The 21,658-nt window shown below is 44.6% G+C and overlaps 1 protein-coding gene across 1 annotated transcript; it reads right to left on the bottom strand.

Moving 5' to 3' along the window:
• Positions 1-307: 307 nt before the first annotated feature.
• LOC127688497 (F-box/WD repeat-containing protein 15-like) lies at positions 308-14,190 on the bottom strand. The gene is made up of 10 exons (XM_052187181.1): positions 14,101-14,190; positions 13,191-13,228; positions 12,836-12,999; positions 11,679-11,797; positions 7,672-7,881; positions 5,194-5,352; positions 4,123-4,333; positions 3,245-3,423; positions 2,828-2,952; positions 308-419 (listed from the first exon to the last, which is right to left on the bottom strand). The coding sequence occupies exons 1-10, from the start codon at positions 14,188-14,190 to the stop codon at positions 308-310; spliced, it is 1,407 nt and encodes a 468-aa protein (XP_052043141.1).
• Between the last annotated feature and the right edge of the window lie 7,468 nt (positions 14,191-21,658).

Here is a 21,658-nt window from a genome sequence, read left to right as displayed (position 1 = left end):
TAGACATGTGATTCAACCCTATAGCAATGAAATGACAGATGTCACAGCCAAACTGGTTGTATATCTAGTCATAGTCTTTGTTTCAAAGATGGGTTCTCATGAAGTACCCCTGATTGGCCTGAAGTAGCTCTGTAGACCAGGCTTGCCTCAGAACTCAGATCTTCCCCCTGTCTCTGCCTCCCCAGTGTCAGGATTAAAGGTGTGCACTGCCACATGGGTCTCTTCAGTTCTTAGCAACACTGAAACCATCAGCCTGGGCTTGCAAATAGACCTTTATTATCATTGAGGAAGAGGACACACAACACACTCAGTTTTCAAGATCAGATTTCAAGGTATATGCCATGAGAAAGCAGGGGGCGGGACTATTTGTCATCACTCGAATGATGCTCACGTCGTCACATAGCGTTTTGCAAAGGACACTGCCAAAAGGGAAAAAACAAGATATCAGCACTCAAATGGGAGTGAGTTTTATCAACGGATGATTAAAGGACTGTCTTTTAAACACAGTCCTGAATCTGTTTAAAACATTTAAATATTTACTTGTCAGGGACTGGAGACACAGCTCACTGGTTTAGAGCACTGACTGATCCCAGAGGTCCTGAGTTCAATTCCCAGAAACCACATGTTGGCTCATAACCATCTGTAATGCAACCCGATGCCCTCTTCTGCTGTGTCTAAAGACAGCTACAGTGTACTCATATACATAAAGAAATAAAAAAATACTAGTTTGTGGTATATGTGTATATGTATGGGTGCCCTCAAGCATGTATGTGACTGCATGTGGGTATGTGCCTGTGTATACTTGAGTGGGTATGTTATTATGTGTACATGTCTGTGTGTGTGTGTGTGTGTGTGTCTCCGAAAGAGTGCGTATGCTCCTATGCACGGAGTGGGTAGATAATACCTTGTGGGAACCAGTTCTCTTTCACCAAGCAGGTTCCAGAGACTGAAATTATCAGACTTGGTGGCAGTTGCCTAAACTAATGAATCATCGCAGGTTAATATTTAGTAACTGTGCACATTGGCAAAGGAAGGCTGTCATTCATAGCATGAGTTCCAATCCCAGCCTTCTGCAGTAGACCTCTGCCACATTTCTCAATTCTCAGTTGGTCAGTACATTACCTAAGAACAGAGAGAGCAGCCGGGTGTGAGGCCACATACCTATAAATCACTTCAACTCAGGAGGCTGAGGCCAGAGAATTGACTGAGTTTGTGACACTTTGGGGTTAGTCTAGGCTAGATAGTGAGCCCTTGTCTCAGTAAAACCCAAAGATGTAAATGTATAAATTTATTTTAAAAATAACTAAGAATCTATAGAAAAAGCTCCATGACTTCGGTCTATGCAGGAGTTCTTAGCTAGAAACTCCCAAGTACCAGCAACCAAAGCAACAAGTAACAAATGCGACTGAATCACACTGCAAAGTCTCTCCACAGCATAGTGGAGGAACAAACAAACAAAACACCAAAACTAGCCGACCAACAAAAACAACAAACAAAAACATCAAGAGAACAAAGGGAACCCCGACAGAGTGGGGGAAAAAATTGAAATAAGGTCTCATTGTATAGCCCAGATTAACATTGAATTTGAATGTAGCATAGACTAGCCTTAGTTTCCTAAATGCTGGAATTATAGCTGTGTTCCATTATGTTCACAGGAAGAAATATCTTTCAAGTCATACATGTAAATAGGCAGGTACTCTTGACACTTGTTGAAAATGGACTCTGGGTGAACACCTTTAAACCCCACACTCTGGAGGCACAGACAGGTGCATCTCAAGGAAGAGTTCAAGGCCAGACTGATTCTAAGACTGCTGAGGCTACACAGAGATATCCTGTAGGAGGGAGGGGGACTCACTTTTCTTTCATTCTTTTGTTCTTTCTTTCTTTCTCTTTTTCATTTGGAGACAGGGTCATGGTGTCTTGGTAAATGTCAATCAACATTTACTTCAGCAACCTGGGTGCAGGGTTTGGGGCCTGTGCCACCACACCATGATCACTGAAAATAACTGGATGAAGGCAAGTAAACCTCCAAGGAAAATTAGCCAAATGGAGATAATGACAGCTCACTGATGAAGCAACCAAGTGGGGGCCACACTCAGGGGAACCATCCTGCCATTAAAGACAAGCTAGGAGGATGCAGTGCCCCCACTTCTACTGTGGGCCTGAGACTGTCGACATGACTGTGTGTGCTCAGATCCCAAGAACTGGTAATTCTTTCTTCTCCCTCCCCCCCTTCATTCCTAATACATAATCTCTCTATAGCCCTGGCTGTGATAGAACTCACTATGTAGACCAGGCTGGCCTAGAACTGACAAGATAGACACTGACTCTGCCTCCTGAGTACTGGAATTAAGGCCTGTGCTATGCTTGGCTGGTTCCTATTTTGTTTGTTTGTGATGCTCTTGCAATGAACCCAATTGGCTGCCAACCTTCCTAAATAGCAGAAGGTGACCTTGAACTTCTGGATCCTCCTGCTACTACTTCTTAAATGTTACACAGACACAGCACAGTGTCTGTTCTGTGTGATGCTAGAAATCATAAATTTAGACATGATTTTTTTGTAGAAAGTTCATTTCTCTTTGAAAAATACATTTTCACTTAGAACTTTTTAATATGTTTACCTTTCCTTTAAATGCATGAATGTGAAGGAGTCAGTCAGATCCCCTGGAACTGGAATCACAGAAAGTTGTGAGTCACCACGTGGATGCTGGGGATTGAACCCAAGTCCTCTGGAAGAGCAGCCAGTGCTCCTAACTTCTGGGCCATCTCTCCAGCACAGAAATGTGTGAAAATTAATGTGCAGTTGAAGTCAAGAAGCAGAGCTCACCTTTGTGATGGCAGACATCTCCTGTTCTGCAGCCTGTAACACCTCCTGAGCCGCGGGGTTCTCTCCTCCCATGCATACACCTCCAAAGAGCCATCATAAAAGGTGACGATGACATGAACGGGGTCCTACAAAGAACGCCCAACTGTGAGCAGGCTGGAGTCAATGTCAGATCAAAAGACAGGGAGAGGACCTAGGAGATGGCTCATCAGGTAGAGGCACCTGCTGAGCGAGCCTGGTGCTCTGAGCCCATGTGAAGGTGGAAAGAGAGAGACTAATGCCAGGAAGTCGGCCTCTGGCCTCTGCAAGTGCTCTCCCAAGTACAAGTACACATATGTGCACGACAACTGTATGAATTTTAAAAATATGTAAATCTATTTTTTAAAAAACACCATTGGAAGGGAAACATTCCAAACATACCACCCTTAGCATCAAGATCGCTTCTTGGCTGTATAGAAATGTCTGCAGACGGAGACCATTCATGTTGAAGAGCAGGAGAGACGACAGAGTTGAACAAACAATCACGTCCTTATCACTGACTCCCATCCATTTTGGGCTCTCCTGATAGTCTGACAATGAGAATCTTGCAATCAAATGTCCTGTTCCAAACACACACAAAATACAGAGGCAGTTTTTTCAATCATTTAAGCAAGAGCAAAATCCTTAATGCTTAGTTCCAAGTAAATCCCTACTTCCATAGCATGCTAGTCTCAGAGACAATGAACACAGTCCACTGGTCTGACAAGTCCAGGTCCTTGGCCACGGGGAGGCAGGCTGTGACACAGGGACAGTGTGGACAGTCAAAAGCTCAAACATTGGAAAGACAGCTGTACTGGGAAAGGGTAGTAGAACCAAGTCCCTAGTACAAGACAGAAATGGAAACATGTCTGCCCGAAAGAACTGTAGCTCGCTAGTGCAGTGACCATCAAACAGGCCCAAGTTCACATCTAGCCAAGGAGCCTCCTGCTCCCTTTACAGAAACATCATGTGCAGCAGCATCCTGTGGAGATCCACAATCCCTGCACAGACCAGGGATCTCCAAGGTCGAGGCCAACCTGGTCTACAGAGCAAGTTCCAGGTTAGCCATGGCTACACAGAGAAACCCTGTCTTCAAGCCTGGAAATACAAAACAATGACAAGCATTTATAGCTTACTATGAGCACTTATGGGAGACACTGGAGGAATCAGGATTTCCTTTTTGTTTGTGAGACAGTAACTTTTACAAAGCTCTCCTGACTCAGTCCCCTGATTTTGTGCATGTGCCATTGTATCTGGCTTGAGAATTTTCTAGGGTTTACCTTTAACAATTGTTTCCATCCCTATCTGTTCCAGCTTCATATCAAATGTGACAAATTTTGTGTTTATTGGGGGGACACTCATGGACATCAGGGTTATCCTGTCTTCTCTTCTTGGGGTCCAGAAGGCTCTTTTGCAAAATAAAAATTCAAGACTGGTAGACACAGGAGCAGAGAATTCTGATGTCCTCAGTAAGCTGTTCATGTAGAACACCTGCAGAGAGGATTGCCCAGTGGAATCAATGAAGAGTAACACCTCTTTAGCCTGGCACATGTGCCCTACAGTCAAGGGACTTCAAAAGAAATCCTGGAGTTGCCACATCTGTTCCTCACCCAGGACAGGGCAGAGCAGCCATCCGCTCCCACTCAGGGTCAGAATAACTCACAGTCTTCCCACCCCTCCCATCATATTCAGAGACAGAATGGAGTCCCTGACCCAGGTCAGAGCACCTTGTCATCCTACTGCAATGGACACATCAGGCAGAGCTTGGTTAAGTACATTTTCCCTGTGCAGAGGACTACTCCTGGGCTGTTCTATACTTATTTTTTAAATGAGTTATTGAGACTGTCACACTGTAACCCAGGCTGTTTTGAAGGTATATCAATGTATAGAATCAAATAAATATGCTTGGGTCCTGAGGAGTACTTGGCCTCTGAGTGGACCATCTCTCTCACAGTACCTAAGAACCATGCACCTGAGAGGTGGCAGCTAAGAGAGAAGGCAGTATAGAAAGCACTGGGTATGGTAGCATTTATGTGAAATGCAAAAGCTACAGATCAGTGTGTGAGCCAGTGATAGAAAAATGCTTTTAGTTCAGTTTCTGGGGACTGTTATTTCATCTACTTTTGGCCATTGGCTGAGCCACATGTCAAGGACACTTCACTGATAGACTTTTGCCATTGTAACTGGTCACGTGACTCCTTCCAAGCACTTTATTCTTCCCTGACGTCTGTAGGATGACTTTCCTTATGGTAGGGCTTAGGAGAGGGGGAGGGGTCTGCCTGGGCCTCCCTGAGAGCTGGACCTTCCCACTGTCTCCCACCTTCACCCTGGAGTTTCTAGAACAGACCTACCTTTGGCAAGATTTGTGGGTGTTTCCTAATCAGAAAGACCCATTTCTTCTGAGGAGAGCAGTAGATTTCATCAATACTGTATGGGAATACATTGACTCTGGAAATGAGGTGTAAGTCAGGGATCCTAAAGACATAGAGGTTACCCGAGGTATCTCCTACCTGAAATCAGAGCACCAGCACCTGGTCAGTGGGAAAAGGTTAAGCATGGAGGAAGCAGTGTTACCTGCTCTGAGATACACCACTGTGTCTTCAAGTCCAGTGATGAGATCCAAAGCTCTGACCAGCCTGCCTCACAGAGTGTCTGGGCTGATACTATGGAATAAGACTCTCTAGGTGTGGGAGGGGATAACTCCGTGGGAAACTATGCATAGAGAGAGAGAGAGAGACAGAGACAGACACAGAGACAGAGAGACAGAGACACAGGCAGAGCTGATACATCATACACATGCAGGCAAAACATTTACACATTTAATAATTTTTTTCCTTTTGGGTTTTTTCAGATGGGTTTTTCTGTGTATCCATGGCTGTCCTGGAACTCATTCTGGCCTCAAATACCTGCCTCTGTGTGATGCCCCACAACACTCTGCAGAATTTTTTTAAAAGAAATATTTGAGCCAGGCGGTGGTGGCACACGCCTGTAATCCCAGCACTCTGGGAGGCAGAGGCAGGCAGATTTCTGAGTTTGAGGCCAGCCTGGTCTCCAGAGTGAGTTCCAGGACAGCCAGGGCTACACAGAGAAACCCTGTCTCGAAAAATACCAAAAAACCACACACACAAAAAGAAAAAAGAAAATAAAAGAGACATTTGTAAGACATGGTAGCATATATCTTTTTTTCCCCAAATACTCCATCATGCTTTGATCATCTGTATTTTTAATTGATTTGATTTGTTTACATTTATTATTTTAAGAAGTACATACCATAAGTTATAATTTTGCCCTTCCCCATAACATCTCAGCTTACCTCCCTGTTTCCTACATCTTTCTGAGCTTTTTTTTGTTGTTGTTTTTGTTTTGCTGGATTTTTTTTTTTTTGAGACAGAGTTTCTCTGTATAGCCCTGGCTGTCCTGGAACTCACTTTGTAGACCAGGATGGCCTCCTTGAACTCAGATAAATCGCCTGCCTCTGCCTCCCAGAGTGCTGGGATTACAGGCATGCACCACCACTCCCCGACTTTTCTATGCTTTTAAGATTAAAGAAAGAAGCCATGGTTTGAGGCGCACCTTTGCAGGTGAGCTGGACTCTCTTTCCACTCTCCTGGCAGGAAGCCTCACAATTGAATCTAAACTAAAATGTCATGCTTCAGTTTTGTTTTGTTTTGTCTTGTCTTGTTTTATTTTTTGACATTTCTAATATATGGGCATTTTTGTCCCCTTTTGTTCTTTTTTATTAAGATATTTGCTTTATTTACATTTTAGATGTTATCCCTTTTCCCCATTTCCCCTCCGAAACCCCATATCCCATCCCCCTACCCCTGTACACCAACCCAATCGCACCAATTTCCTGAACTAGCATTCACCTATTCTGTGGCATCAATCCTTCATGGACCAATGGCCTCTACTCTCATTAAAGTCTGAAAAAGCCATCCTCTGCTATATATGTAGTTGGAGCCCTGGGTCCCTCCATGTGTACTCTTTGGTTAGTGGTTTAGTCCCTGGGAGCTCTGGGGATACTGTTTGGTATATACTATTATTCCTCCTATGGGGCTGCAAACCTCTTCAGCTCCTTGGTCATTTCTCTGGCTCTTCCATTGGGGACTTTATGCTCAGTCCATTGGTTGGCTGTGAGCCATGGGTATTTTGATCCCCTTTCTAAGAAGGACCAAAGTATCCACAATATGATGTTCCTTCTTCATGAGCTTCATGTGGTCTGGGAATTGTATCTTGGGTACTCGAAGCTTTTGGTCAAGAAGATATAAAATCACTTAGAAAAATTGTGTGTGTGTCTGCGTGTATGTGTTATATGTATTTTTATATTTGTGTATGTAGATTACATACCTGGGCATACATAGAAACCAGGGAAGGATGCTAGGTATCCTGTTAGATCACTCTTCTCCTGATTTCCTGAGAGAGTCTCTTATCAAACCTGGAGCTAGGCTGGCTTGGCCAGCAGCCATCTAGTCCCAGTGACCCTTGTGTTTCCATCCCCAACAGCACTGGAGTTACAGGCACATTTAGCCACATCCTACTTTTTATGTGAGTGTCAGGGATTTGAACTTGAGCATTCATTCATGCACAGCAAAGACTGCTGCTCACTGAGCCATCTCTCCCCAGATCCAGAAAAGAATTTTAAAATGATATTTTAAAAAGAATGTCTTAAGGAAATATACATGGAATAGGTCAAAGGCCATGTTTATGGTGTGATTGACTCTCAGGGTTTGCAGAGACTCCAAGAAGGCAAGTTGAGATGTGAAGTTAATAAGACCTCAAATTGCCAAGGGTTTGGTCTGTGTGAATACTCCAATTTGGGGGTCACTTACCAAGACAATTGGGCCATCGTTGGTATTGGCAGCTTTCAGTGATTGACAGTGAGAGAACAGGTTGTTCGTTGCCAGAGCTTCCCTACTCTTACAGTCCCACAGTTTGATAGTTGATTCTACATCTACAGTGACAGCCATGTGCATCTCAGGGAGGGTGGTCAACCACTTGATAACAACGGGATTTCCTGGACTTTCCCAAGTCATAACGCCCTGGGGAACAAGAGCATCATCATGTCTGAGCACCTCTAGTGCAACTGGTTTCACCCACCATCTATATTTTCTCATCCAGACTGGAAACCTGACTTCTTCCTTACAAGAAAAGATTATGAAAGCTCTAAGCATCCCTCATTGTACATGCACACACATAGAATACCAGCCCAGGGAGGCAGAAGCAGGAAGGTCACTAGCAGCTTCAGGCCAGTCTGGTCTACAATGCCAAGTTTCAGGACAGCTGGGACTACAAGAGTATCTGAAAAGAGAAAAAGAAACACAGGGCTAGAGAGACGGCTCATCAATTAAGACCACCAGCTGTCCTTAACCTAAGAGCATGGGTTCTATTCCCAGCACAAACATGGCAGCTCACAACTGTTTGTAATTGCAGTTCCAGAGGATCTGACACCCTCTCATGGACATACATGCAGCCAGAGGACCTTTGTACATAAAAATAAAAAGAAACACAAAAAGAGCAACAAATATCTAGATTATTTGGGACAGGAGTGGGCAGGAAAACAGGACACATGCATTATGCTCAGAGGCGAGCACACACTCACTGTACAGACCAGAAAGAAGAACATGGCTGCAAAGATGGGTCAGCAGGGAAGGGCACCCGCCACAGAACCTCATGACAGGAGGTCAATCCCCAGGGACCACATGGAAGGGAAGAACCACCTCCCACAAACATGGATGAAGAACAATCATCAGCCCTGTGCTCAGACCGAGTTCACTGTTTACTGACAGTGCAAGCAGGGAGGTCTACATAGGTCAAGGTCAGCTAGGACTACAGGGGAAGACCTTCTTACAGACAAACAAAACCACCCAAACTCAAGCATGGATTAATGTCCACTCAATTAAGTTCTTTTACCTTTTAAAATAATAAATAGTTGAGAGAACAGAGGTTAATCAACAAACACACATTGAGGTATCCAGCATTCCCCCAATTCTTTCTTATTGTGGTATAGCATGTAGCTATCTCACAAGTCAGGATACACAAGAGAAAAACCTCTTGCATAAACTGGCAGGGACTTCACAGTGGGAATCTGATGTCATTACACTGAGACAAACCATGAGAAATTATCTGAAAAGTCACAGGCAAGGATAGCACTGTGCTTTCTCCTGTGAGTAATAGGGTCTCCACCATCCCTCTCCCAGGGCATCACATGGGCCCCTAGCACTCACAAACCCATCAAGAATAGAGACTCTACCACACAGGTGTGCTGCTGCCAGGACATGCAATGCTGCCACAGCCTTACCCTGTTTCCTCCCCTAAGACACACAGCCCAGGAAGGTCCCAGGAGAACTGTGCTCATGCAAGTCACACACTGTTCTGTTTAGCACCTGGGGTGAGGTACCCCAAATCTGGGTAGACATTATCAGAGAAGGAGTCACATGGAGAACAGCTGTGTCCATTGCTCAAAGCGCTGCCCAAGAGAGCACAGCTCCACTGTGCAGCCCTGTCCACAGAATAGAGTGAGTGTCCATTCTCCTAGTACCACAGACAATGAGAGGGCAGGTGATGAATTGAGGGAGGGCATCACCCCCCCATCCATGACAGCTGATGGCCTCTAAGCACATCTGCAGAGTATTTCCCTAATTCATCATCAGTGTGGGAGGACTCAGCCCACTATAGGAGGTGCTACTGCCAGGCTGGGGTCCTGGGTGCTATGAGGAAGCTAACTGAGCAAGCCACGGAGAGCGAGCCAGAGAGAGTGACCAACCCTCCATGGCCCCTAATACAGTTTCCGCCTCAGCCTCCTCTGGTGACTGTAACCTGTGAGTCCTTTCCTCCACATTACTTTTTTGGGCACAGCCTTTTAACACTGCAAAGGAAGCACACACACACAAACTTGTAGCCAACCTATATTATGTGGTAAATGTCAGCTCTCAAGACTCTCCAAATATCCAGAAATGAGATCAAGCTGGATGATGGGATTTCTGACAGATAAATAAAAGTCATTATTCCTCAGGAAATTCTGAAAGCAGGTCCCATCTGCCAAAAGGTATTTTTAGCCTTGTTTTTGCTATTGTCATAATGTTACACCGTACTCTTTATTTACTAGATACATTCTAAAACAAACTAACATAGATTGTCTAACTCAGATATACTTAATAGATATTGGCTTTCAATTTTGTCAGAAATCTGCTAAATGTAATGTTAAGTGTTTTAGCTTACTATAATAGACAGAGACTCCCGAATCCTCACAGTGAGCCCCCTACCCCCTAGATCTCTGAGTGATATGGGCACAGTGACACGACTGCCTAGACTGTGGTGTGATAACCACTGAGAATCACTGCTCCGTTGCCTTGTCTGCTGCCAAGGCTTGGACAAACTATGGACAAAGGGAGGGTACCAGGAGTTAAATGTCTCATATTGCCTAAGACAAGTGAGTCATTTCTCCCATCTTCCTCCTACACAGGAAAAAGCTTCTCATCTTCTGGGTCCGATGACCAGACATCCTCTACCTGAGTGGAGATGGCATTGTCCACTGAGGTCCCACCAGATGGATGACACTATTGTCTCCAAGGGAAACAATGGAGATGACAAGGTAGCTGGAGCTGTGGCCCTTAGGGGTCTAGACCCATCCCACCCACCACAAAACATTCTTACACTCCCCCAAGGTCATTACTTCTTTGAAATCCTTCTCATAAATGACACTAACCTGTCATTTCTTTTGTCTTCTGCTTCAGACCCTGACCTTGTCCTAACTCCTTAGTGTCACACAACCTGGACACATTAAAGATCGCTGGCTATGTGTACCCCCAGGAACTAACTCACAACTGCCACTTACAGCTTCTCCAATGGCTCTGTCAAGAAACCTTAATCACCTTTCACCAGCTGCCCTGACTCTGGTGCTGCCAAGATGCCATATCTTTTGTCTATCATGCTTATCTATAGTTGACATGAAAAAGAAAAGAGTGCTCTACCTATATGGCAATAAACAAAGTGTAGAAGGATCAGGGAGCTGTCTCATTCATAGTACCCTGGAACACCACCCTGAAGGGGCCTGGTGGACATGGTACAGGCTCATGATTCCAGCAGGCAGAGGTTGGCAGATCTCAGACTTCAAGACCAGCCTGGTCTACAGAGCAAGTTTGCTCCAATGCTTTTACACAATGAAACCCACTTTCAAACCAAAAACAAACAAATCCTAGAGTAAAGGGCCAGACTGATGGTTCATCAGTTCAGAGCAATCAATCCTCTTGCAGAGGACCCTAGTTGGGTTCTTAAAGCCTACACAACACCTAACAGCCTCTGGCCTATGCCAGCCAGCATTACCACAGGCACACACACATATAAAATAAAAAATATATCTTAAAAAAAATACCTAAGAGTAAACCCAACTTTATATGTGAACAATCTCTATGATGGAAACTTTGAAACATTGACAGGCCTGGAGAGATGGCATAGCAGAGGACCTGAGGTCAGGGCCCACAGCCGCAGAGCCCACACCTTACAATCATATGCAACTCTAGTTTTTAAGGGACCTGACACCCTCTTGTGACTGCCAGAGACAGCAGACACACATGTATTACATACACATATATGCACGGAAAACGCTCATACATATAAAATAATTAAATCTGTGGAAAAACCTAACAAGAGGAAAAAATCAGGTGTGGTTGTTCAGACCTTTGATCCGAGCCTATGGGAAATCAAGACAGGTGGATCAATATATGGACTTCCAGATAGCCAGGTCTGTTCATGGGGATCCTGTCTCATCCTCACCACCAACAAAAAATGAAATCAGAATTCATATCCAGGTAATTTTCCTACTCATCAGCCAGCTTACCTCATGAATATCCCAGGTGCAAATCCTGTTCACGGAAGTCACCATACAGATGACGGACTTGGCTTGTCCGTTTCTTGTTAAGTCACACCCTGAGAGATAACATGCATATGCCCGGACCCCTGCAAAAAAAAAACAAAAAACAAACAAACAAACAAACAAACAAACAAAACACCAATATGTGGACACAAGACAGTCGATGCATCACACAAACTGAAGGAGCTATGCTTCCTTTCCCTCTGCCATGTTGAAGGCTTGTATAAAAGCTGTGGAATGGAAGATGTGAGAGGCAGCCAAGCAAGCTGCAGGCTGCTCATTTGTTCAGAGACATTTCCTCTTTAATCTGTTTATAGATTCAAAATGAGGGCTGGGGGCTGGAGCTGTAACTCAGTGGGCAGGGTGCTTGGTTCTGTTCCTAGAGGCCTATGGACTGTGACTCAGTACTCATGTGGAGGCAGAAGGAGCCAATGTTCAGGTCATTGAGTTTGCTACATGAAGGGTTTGAGGTCAGCCTGTGGTACATGAAATCCTGTTGAGAGAGGGGGGGGAGGGAGGGAAGGAGGAAGGAAGGAAGGAAAAAGAAACAAAAGAAAAAAGCCACTGTAAAGATGTATCAGTCCCAGAGAAGAAAAACAACAGATCATGAGTTTGAGGCCAGCCTAGTCTACAGATCAAGTTCCAGGTTAGCCATGGCTATGAAGTGAGGCCTTATCTCAAAATTAACAGAAAAGATAACAGTTTCCACAAGTTGTCTTCTGACAAACACACTGTGCCATGTACACACATCACACACACACACACACACACACACACTATAAGCAATAAATGTAAAAACTTAAAAAGTATTTCTCAATAATTTAAGTGTTCCGAGAAAGTTTTTTGAAAAAGATAAATACTAAAGCCAATTTAGTAATTTCCCAATTAAATTCTCTCTGCACACTGGGAAGGGTTCGAACCTTCAGGGAAAGGGAGGGATAGGGGAGGTTTTACAATGTGGAGCAACCACTCAGCAGATCACAGATTGGTTCCATGGCTAGGCTAGCACAGCAGCCCCATCCTGTTAAACTACAATTCCCTGCCTGTTATTAAATGAGAATGTAGGACAGCACAGAATGGGAAAAACAATGTGGGCATCACTACTAGGGTACCCCAGCCCATACCATACTCTGCAGGAATTTCCTTGTAAGTGAAATCTTCTGGCTTTGCCCGGGACTTGGCATGTTCTTGCCATGTTCGGAAAACATAGAACTGCTTCCATGTCTCTGTGCCTAGGAGGTGTGGGTTGGCCATGTCACAGAAGAGCCATCTCTTCTTACAGAACTTCCTGCAATTCACAGTTGCAATCCCATCAGGCTGAACGCAGTCCCCTCACCTTAGAGCCATGGTTACAGTGCTTTATTTATTCACTAACCACCCTCCTTCAACAAAGGTCCAGGTCCAGAATCAGAAGGCCTCTTCTTCCCTTCCTGCCCCATCTTGCCCCCTCTTCCCACCACACCCTGCCCCTCTCCTTACCTCCACAGGACATCACTGCTTGCAACTGCATTCCAGCTCTATGGGACAGAAAAGAATCCTTAAACCAACAACCGCCTCCCTCTCCTGCTCTCAATTTGTTCTGTGCTGGGCCTACACAGGTTAATCAAACACAGTCCTAGCTCTCCAGGCCCAGTCAGCCTGGAGAGACCTACCCCAGCAAACACAAGTCACCTTGTGAGGGCTCAGAGGAAGGAGGGCCAGCTTCTGAAGGTCTGACATGGAGTCTCAAGGATGTCAAGCGTCAGCAGCGCATCTCCACAGGGCAGCTGGTTCTTTTCCTTTAGCAGAATTTTGTTATCTCTGTTACTGTTCTGAGATTGGGTGTCTAGTAGCCTGGGCTGGGTTTAAGTTCATGTGATTGAGTCTGACCCACACTCCCGATCAACTTGCTTCCACCTCCCAAGTGCTTCAATTGCAGGTGTGAGTCACCGCTCCTGCCTCATTGAACCAGATTTGAGGTCTTCAGAGTGGATAATACTAACCCGTGAGCTTTAGATATATCTGTTTGCTATTCTGTAGGCTGGTGCTCCTGTTGGTTCAGAGAAGCAACTGAGCCCCCAAGACACAGATATGTGTGAGAGCTCAGTAGACAGTTGTGAATGAGTTAAGTTTTAGGGAGGGAGGGAAGGAGGGAGGGAGGGAGGGAGGGAGGGAGGGAGGGAGGAAGGAAGGAAGGAAGGAAGGAAGGAAGGAAGGAAGGAAGGAAGGAAGGAAGGAAGGAAGGAAGGAAGGAAGGAAGGAAGGAAGGAAGGAAGGAAGAAAGGAAGGAAGGAAGGAAGGCTGTGTCAGTGTTATGCTGGGGTAGCTGAGACTCCATGTTGAGCAGGAAAGGTCAAAGCGGCCTTATGTAGGATGCACCCCATGGAGGACTCAGCCCAGGAGCTTTTACCTTGTTCACTTGGGCAACCTGTAGCAAACTGAAGGCATCCAGATAGGAGAGGATTTTCATCATCGGCACACTGGGCAAATGGATCTCCATCTTCTGTGGCCTACGTCCACCCTGACCCTTCTCTCTCCTCCCCAGCTTGCTCACATTTTAAAGGCTTGGCCAAAGGGTCAGCAGGATGGCCACCCACAGCTCATCAGGCTTTGATTGGAGCAAGCTGCAGGTGTGTAGGCTCTCAGCCTGCCCCCACTCACTGGAGACAGAAACACTCAGCTGAGAGCGCTCACACCTAAACTACTCCACAGTGTCTTTCATTGCATAGATGAGCTCAACATCCCTACCCTGACACTGTGGAGACAAAAAAGTCCATTATCTTGGGGTAGCCCAAGGCCAGCACAGGTCTCCAGGTCATATCATTTGCTGTGGGGAGAAGCATTTGCTGAGTGCCAGCCACCCAGAGACCCCCTGTCCTTGTTATGTCCTTCTCAGACTCCAAATGGCCAAAGGCAAGTCCAGGTGAGATAGTTGCTATGCTGTTGTAGTTGGATTACTCAGGCTCAGATGAACTCTATTACCAAAAGCACCTTGGGGAAGAAATCATTTGCTTACAGGTTACAACCCATCACCAGGGAAGCCACAACAGGAACTGAAGCTGAGGTCATGGAGGAACAGCAGCATGGGGTTACCCAGCCTGCTTTCTTAACCACCCAGGAATCCTTCCTTAGGCAAAGGGAATGGAGTGGGGGTAGCACCACCCACAGTGGGCTGGGCCCCCACACATCAATCATTAATGAAGAAAATGCCTTACAGTCCTGCCTGCAGGCCAGCCTGAGGGAGGCATTCCTTTAAATGGAGGCTCTCTTTTCTCAACTGACTCCAGCTTCATCAAGTTTTCCAAAATCTAACCAAGACAGTAACTGTTTGTAACTACCAGTTCAGGGTCCTGCAAATCCAGAAGGGCAGTTCACATCACCCATTTTGCCTTGTTTTGGTTGCATGTTTGTTTCAAGACAGGGTTTCTCTGTGTAGCCCTGGCTACTCCCTTTGTAGATCAGGCTGGCCTCGAACTCTGAGACATGCCTGCCCCTGAGACATGAGTGCTGGAATTAAAGGTGTGCACCATCATGACCACCTTGCTTTGCCTTGTTTTAAAAAATGGACTATTGATGTCATTTCCAGTATCTTCAGTTCTTTGATCCACTGCTCTGTCCCAAGGCTAACAGCCTTAGATAGGTCTAATTTCTGCTGCCTCTGCTGTTGCCATCCATTCTGAATGACTGCTGCACAGGCTTCATGTGCAAAAATCACACCACACAATGTCGTTAAAAAGGGTGCAGTTTGGCTTTGGCAGTAATTCCCACCTTTCGCATTTGGATTAATTTTACATAATCCAAAGCAACTGTTGTAAGCAGCTGGAGGAAAATCCATTTTAAAACAAATCTCCCCCCTAAATTTAAAATAACATTTCAATTAAGCCCACAATATATACTGTATATGTAGAAATTATGTAGAGGTAAATTAAATTTAAACTTTATCTTTGCAAAAGTGCTTTGTAAAAAAGTGTGAGGATTTTGCAGAACCCTCTCTTGACTCCTTCCTTATGACTGCCACACAGACAGATTTCTTGTCGATTTTTGTCATATGTATTACAGGAGGCACATACTCAAAAGTCTAAGATGTTAGCTCAACCTCTACATGGAGGGAGATACTTTTTTATTGAATATAATCTTCATTTACATTTCAAATGGTAAAACCTTTCCAGGTTTCCCCCCTCCCCAAAAACCCCCAACCCCTCCTCCCATCCCCTGCCTCCAAGTATATGTCCCTCCCCCAAGCCACTCCCACCTTGCCCCCTGATTTCCCTTTCCTGGGGCATCTATTGAGCCTTCACCTGACCAAGGACCTCTCCTCCCACTGATGCCCAGCAAGGTATTCCCTCTGCCACATTTTTGGCTGGAAGCATGTGTACCCCTTGGTTGATGGTTTAGTCCCTGGGAGTCCTGGGGTGTCTGGGTGGCTGACATCGTTGTTCTTCCCATGGGGATGTAAACCCCTTGATCTGGAGGCAGATACTTTAAATCTACTTTGTGCACATGCATTTACATGGGGCTGTGCATCATAAACTGTGAACTTAGACGTTTGTTAGTTTCTCTGATTGCATCCAGGTTATTTCTCGTCACATTTGTTTCTTTTATCACTCCTACCAACAAGAGAGTGAGCTCCACCCATAATGACCAGCTTGTTTTCTTGTGTGAATCCATGACAATCAAGGAATCTGATTTGGGGATCTAAAAGTTGCAGTTCTCCTAAGGTTGTCATCTGAGGTTCCATAGGAAACCACCAAAAGTGCAGGGTATGTATCACAGACTTCATAGCACTTATTAATAAAAGTTATCCTCCAATGGTGATTGGGAAGGCCCTGCCTTCTGTATTCTTCAACTAGAGTGTAAACAGTCCACCCTCCCACATTAAATTTCTCTTCATTTACAAATGCAAATAATGGCACAATGTGTGCCAGTGGAAAGGCAGGTATTTTTTTAAAAAATTTTTTGGATTTATTTTATTTACATAAGTACACTGTATCTGTCTTCAGACACACCAGAAGAGGTGTTCATTATGATGAACACAGGATGAAATCCTATGATTATCATAGAATTTCATTATGATGGTTTGAGCCACCAGGTGGTTGCTGGGAATTGAACTCAGGACCTCTGGAAGATTGTTCAGTACTTTTAACTGCTGAGCCATCTCTCCAGCACAGAAAGGCATGTTTTATGAGGATCTCAAACATCTTCTCCTCTGGCCTTCCTGCCTCAATGCAAACCTCAGGTTTCTCAAATCTGTATCCAAACTTCTTAAATAAAGACAATAATTTGCAATGTAAACTCTTCTCTTTATGGGGCCATTGATAGGACATATGTAAATAACTTCTTTATCAGTGATTGGTAATTCCCTGGGAGTCCAGGCACAGTCTCACATCTTGATTGACTTCATCTTGAGATACCTTCTTCATGGATGCATTCAGCAAGGAGTGTGAATTATACTTAGACGCTGATGCAGAAGCCATCCTGGAACCTCAGGCTCAGGGAGCCACCCCTGTTGCCAGGCTGCTCAGCTCCTGAGCTCAGCTCATGGCCAGCCATGCTTGCCCCCTACAGTATGTTTGAAAGAACACAACCTCCTGAGTTTTTAATCTTAGCCATTCTGACTGGTGTGAGGTGAAATCTCAGGGTTGTTTTGATTTGCATTTCCCTAATGACTAATGATGTTGAACATTTCTTAAGGTGCTTCTCAGCCTTTCAAAATTCTTCAGGTGAAAATTCTTTGCCTAGCTCTGTACCCCATTTTTAATAGGGTTATTTGGCTCTCTGGAGTCTAACTTCTTGAGTTCGTTGTATATATTGGATATTAGCCCTCTGTCCGATGTAGGGTTGGTGAAGACCTTTTTTCAATTTGTTGGTTGCTGTTTTGTCCTTTTGACAGTGTCCTTTGCCTTACAGAAACCTTGTAATTTTATGAGGTCCCATTTGTCTATTCTTGATCTTAGAGCATACGCTATTGGTGTTCTGTTCAGGAACTTTCCCCCTGTACCGATGTCCTCAAGGGTCTTTCCCAGTTTCTTTTCTATTAGCTTCAGAGTGTTTGGCTTTATGTGGAGGTCCTTGATCCATTTGGAGTTGAGCTTAGTACAAGGAGATAAGGATGGATCAATTTGCATTCCTCTGCATGTTGACCTCCAGTTGAACCAGCACCATGTGTTGAAAAGATTATCTTTATTCCACTGGGTGGTTTTAGCTCCTTTGTGAAGATCAAGTGACCATATAGGTATGTGGTTTCATTTCTGGGTCTTCAATTCTATTCCATTGATCTATTTGCCTGTCGCTGTACCAATACCATGCAGTTTTTAACACTATTGCTCTGTAGTACTGCTTGAGGTCCGGGATACTGATTCCCTCAGAAGAGGAACACTCCTCCACTGCTGGTGGGATTGCAAGCTTGTATAACCACTCTGGAAATCAGTCTGGCGGTTCCTCAGAAAACTGGGCACTATACTTCCGGAGGACCCTGCTATACCACCCCTTGGCATATACCCAGAGGATTCCCCAGCATGCATTAAGGACACATGTTCCACTATGTTCATAGCAGCCTTATTTATAATAGCCAGAATCTGGAAAAAAAACCAGATGCCTCTCAATGGAGAAATGGATACAGAAAATGTGGTATATTTACGTAATGGAATACTACTCAGCAATTAAAAGCAATGAATTCATGGAATTTTTAGACAAATGGTTGGAACTGGAAAATATCATCCCAAGTAAGGAAACCCAATCACAAAAGAACACACATGGGATTCAGTCGCTGATAAGTGGATATTAGCCAAGAAGCTCTGAATACCCAAGACACAATTCACATATCAAATGATTCCCAAGAAGAAGGAAGGAGAGGGCCCTGGTCCTGGAAAGGCTTGATGCAGCCATATACGAGATTACCAGGGCAGAGAAGTGGGAGGGGGTTGATTGGGGAATGGGTGGAGGGAAGAGGGCTTATGGGACTTATGGGGAGGGAGGAACCAGGAAAGGGGAAATCATTTGGAATGCAAACAAAGAATATAGAAAAGAAAAAAGAAAAGAAAAAAATTACAAGCTGCCTCTGCATTTCTGGTCAAAGTGTTCATTATGTCCAAATACACAGGAAATAAACAGGCAGAGAAATCAGGAAATGTTTTGTTTGGTTTTGTTTTGTTTTTATTAAAAGAGTTTCTCTGTGTAGTCCTGGCTGTCCTGGAACTTGTTGTGTAGACCCTGGCCTCGAACTCACAGAGATTCAACTGTCTCTGCTTCCTGACAGCTGGGGTTAAAGGCACCACCATTCACATCAGGAAATTTAAATGAAGTATCACTGCAGACTTTGTCATCACTAAGGTGGAGGAGATGACATGTCATCTGTCAGAGGGTAAAGGCACTTGCAACTGACCCTCAGGACTCGAGTTCTGTCCCCAGGACCCACTTGGTAGAGGAAAGAAACCAGCACTGCAAAGCTATCCTCTGGCTTCCACAGGTGTGCCATGGCAAAAATTAATTTAAAATGATTTGTTAATGGGATTGGGGAGAAGAGTGATGGATTAAGTGCACACACTATTGTCTAGAAGGTGTGAGTTCCTTTGCCTATGAAGCTTACAACCACCTGTAACCATAGCTCCATGGGGATCTGTGTGTGATAGATACCCGCCTCTGGGCTCCAGGACACCTATAGTCACATGCATATGCCATACCCCTGAATATGGCACCCCCCAGCATATGCCACACCAACATCTGAATCCCCATCTGCTACCCCAGGATATGCCACCCCCAACATCTGTGATCCCTAACATCTGCGATCCCCAACATCTGCCATCCCCAACATCTGCTACCCCAGGATATGCCATCCCCAATATCTGCTGTGCTCCAGCATATACCACCCCTCCATATACATATAACTAAATTATTTTTAAAGATTTTGTTGTTGTTGTTGTTTAATGAAATACAAGCTGGTCACCGTGGCTCATGGCTACAACCTCAGCATTGGCTGAAGTAGAATTCTTCTACTCACTAAGTTATTGGCCTACATTGTGAGCTCTGTCTTAAATGAACAATCCTAACAAGCCATCCCATCCTCAAACCAAACAAACAAAGAAAACCTCCAGGTAGACACTGAAAGTGAAGTAAGATTCTGGGCTTGTCAGTCATGCAATGGGGGCTGCCCTCCAGTAACCCCGCTGTTAGCAACAAGGCAAGGCAGGTGCCTTCATGTGCCTTCAAATGTCCTTTTGTGCTTCAGATAAAACTAGAAACAAGCACAAGTATTTGTCCTCTAGCTTTAGGCTCCTTGAGCCTGTGTTCCTTAAACTGACCCAAGAATACAGACCCAAGTCTGCAGTCCATGACTTCTGGAGGAGGACTTTCAATTGAGCGTGCTCAAGAAACACCTGACCCTTAAGTGCTTCCCCTATGAACGTGCACAGGATCCCAGAACAAGGCCTCCCAGTTCCTTTCTGTGAGGAGGCTCTTCTCTGCCATGCCCTTTTGTTTTGGCCTTGTACTCAACAGGACAGGAACCAGCTGTGGTCATTTACACTGAGTGTGCACTGTGACAGTGTGTCCCAGAAGGCAGACAGCCACTAAGAGGCTGATAAATGACTAGTGTATAGAATGGGCACGTGTGGGACAAAGGGATGATTCATGCCCTGGGTGGGAAGGAGGAAGATTTCTTCACTGCTCAGAATGAGGTGGGTGGAGGCTAATGTTCAAGGTCAGACTGACTGCATTTGAGATCCCCTAGGAGACACACCTTGGGGACTCCATTGTGATGGACTGTCTGCTCTTACACCAGTGTGCCCAAATAAACTGTTCCTTCTGTTGCTTTTATCGGGTTCTTAACTCTCACAGTAATGAGAAAAATTACCAGTACACTATACCTTATTTATTCATTTTGGTTTTTTTGGGATAGGGTTCTGTTCTGGAACTCACTGTGGAGACCAGACATACTCCTGCCTCTGCTTCCCATTTTGCTTTTGAAACAAGCCCTCTACATAACTGTGAATGTCCTAGAAACTTGCTATGCAGACCAGAATGGTCTTAAACTCAGATCCACCTACCTCTATCTTTGAATGCTGAAATTAAAGGTATGTGCCACTATGCCCAGCAGGTTAAAGATTTATTTTTATTTTATATATGAGTGTTTTTGCCGGCATGCACATCTGTGCACTGCATGCATGCAGTACCTACAGAGAACAGAAGAGGGCATTGGATTGGATCCTTTGAAACTGCAAGCTCCAGCATAAAAACTGTAAAACTCACATGGTGAATAGGTGTGTGTACATGGATCAATCTCAGGGTTTTGGATATGCTAGGCAAGAACGTTACCATTAAGATATATATGTATATATATACACACATATATGTATATATACATATACACATATATTATTATACAAAGATATATACATATATATCATATATATACACACATATATCCTCACATATATATATATATTCACATACATATATAATATCCTCATCTTATTTCCAGAATTTTGTATTTAATATTTTCAGATAAAAAATGAAATGACATTAATTTTCTGTGATGATCAGTTTGCTCTGTTGAGTAACAATTTGCAGCCCCAGGATATTCTGGGGAACTGAGGAAATGGAGGTCTCCTCATCCCTCCTCTGCTTACTCAGCTACAACTGCCTGATGCCCATTAGTGTTGTTCCTTTGTGGAATACTGACCGCACAGGGAAGGGGAAGGTTAGATTAGTTGGACTGAAAGGTGCCTACTGACAGGGCTGCTGTGACTGAGGAAAAACGTCGGTCAGGCCTGGGCTAGTGAGGACAGACCAGAAGTGGACTGCGTAGTCATGCTGGTCTACACAGAAGCTAAGATCACCCTACATTGAGCATGTGTGTGTGTGCATGCAAGTGCACATGTGGTGAGAGTGTGCAAGTGCTCACACTCACGCCAGAACATGCATGTGGAGCTCAGAGGCCAACTTCAGGATTAGATCTCTTTACTCTGTGTGGT

Source organism: Apodemus sylvaticus, chromosome 7 (genome assembly GCF_947179515.1).
Source record: "Apodemus sylvaticus chromosome 7, mApoSyl1.1, whole genome shotgun sequence".
In the NCBI taxonomy this organism is placed as follows: Eukaryota; Metazoa; Chordata; class Mammalia; order Rodentia; family Muridae; genus Apodemus; species Apodemus sylvaticus.
The sequence above is the reverse complement of the archived record's forward strand: the minus strand, read 5'-3'. Positions and strand labels throughout refer to the sequence as shown.

Bases quoted from the DNA above. Each gene is read 5' to 3' on its own strand.
- LOC127688497 (XM_052187181.1), bottom strand. From the start codon at position 14,190: ATGGAGATCCATTTGCCCAGTGTGCCGATGATGAAAATCCTCTCCTAT. The intron at 4,334-5,193 runs GTAGGTCTGTTC...TCCTCTCTGCAG, and splicing joins ACCCACAAATCTTGCCAAAG to GTGTTCTACATGAACAGCTT. The intron at 420-2,827 runs GTGAGCTCTGCT...CCCTTTTGGCAG, and splicing joins AGATGTCTGCCATCACAAAG to TGTCCTTTGCAAAACGCTAT.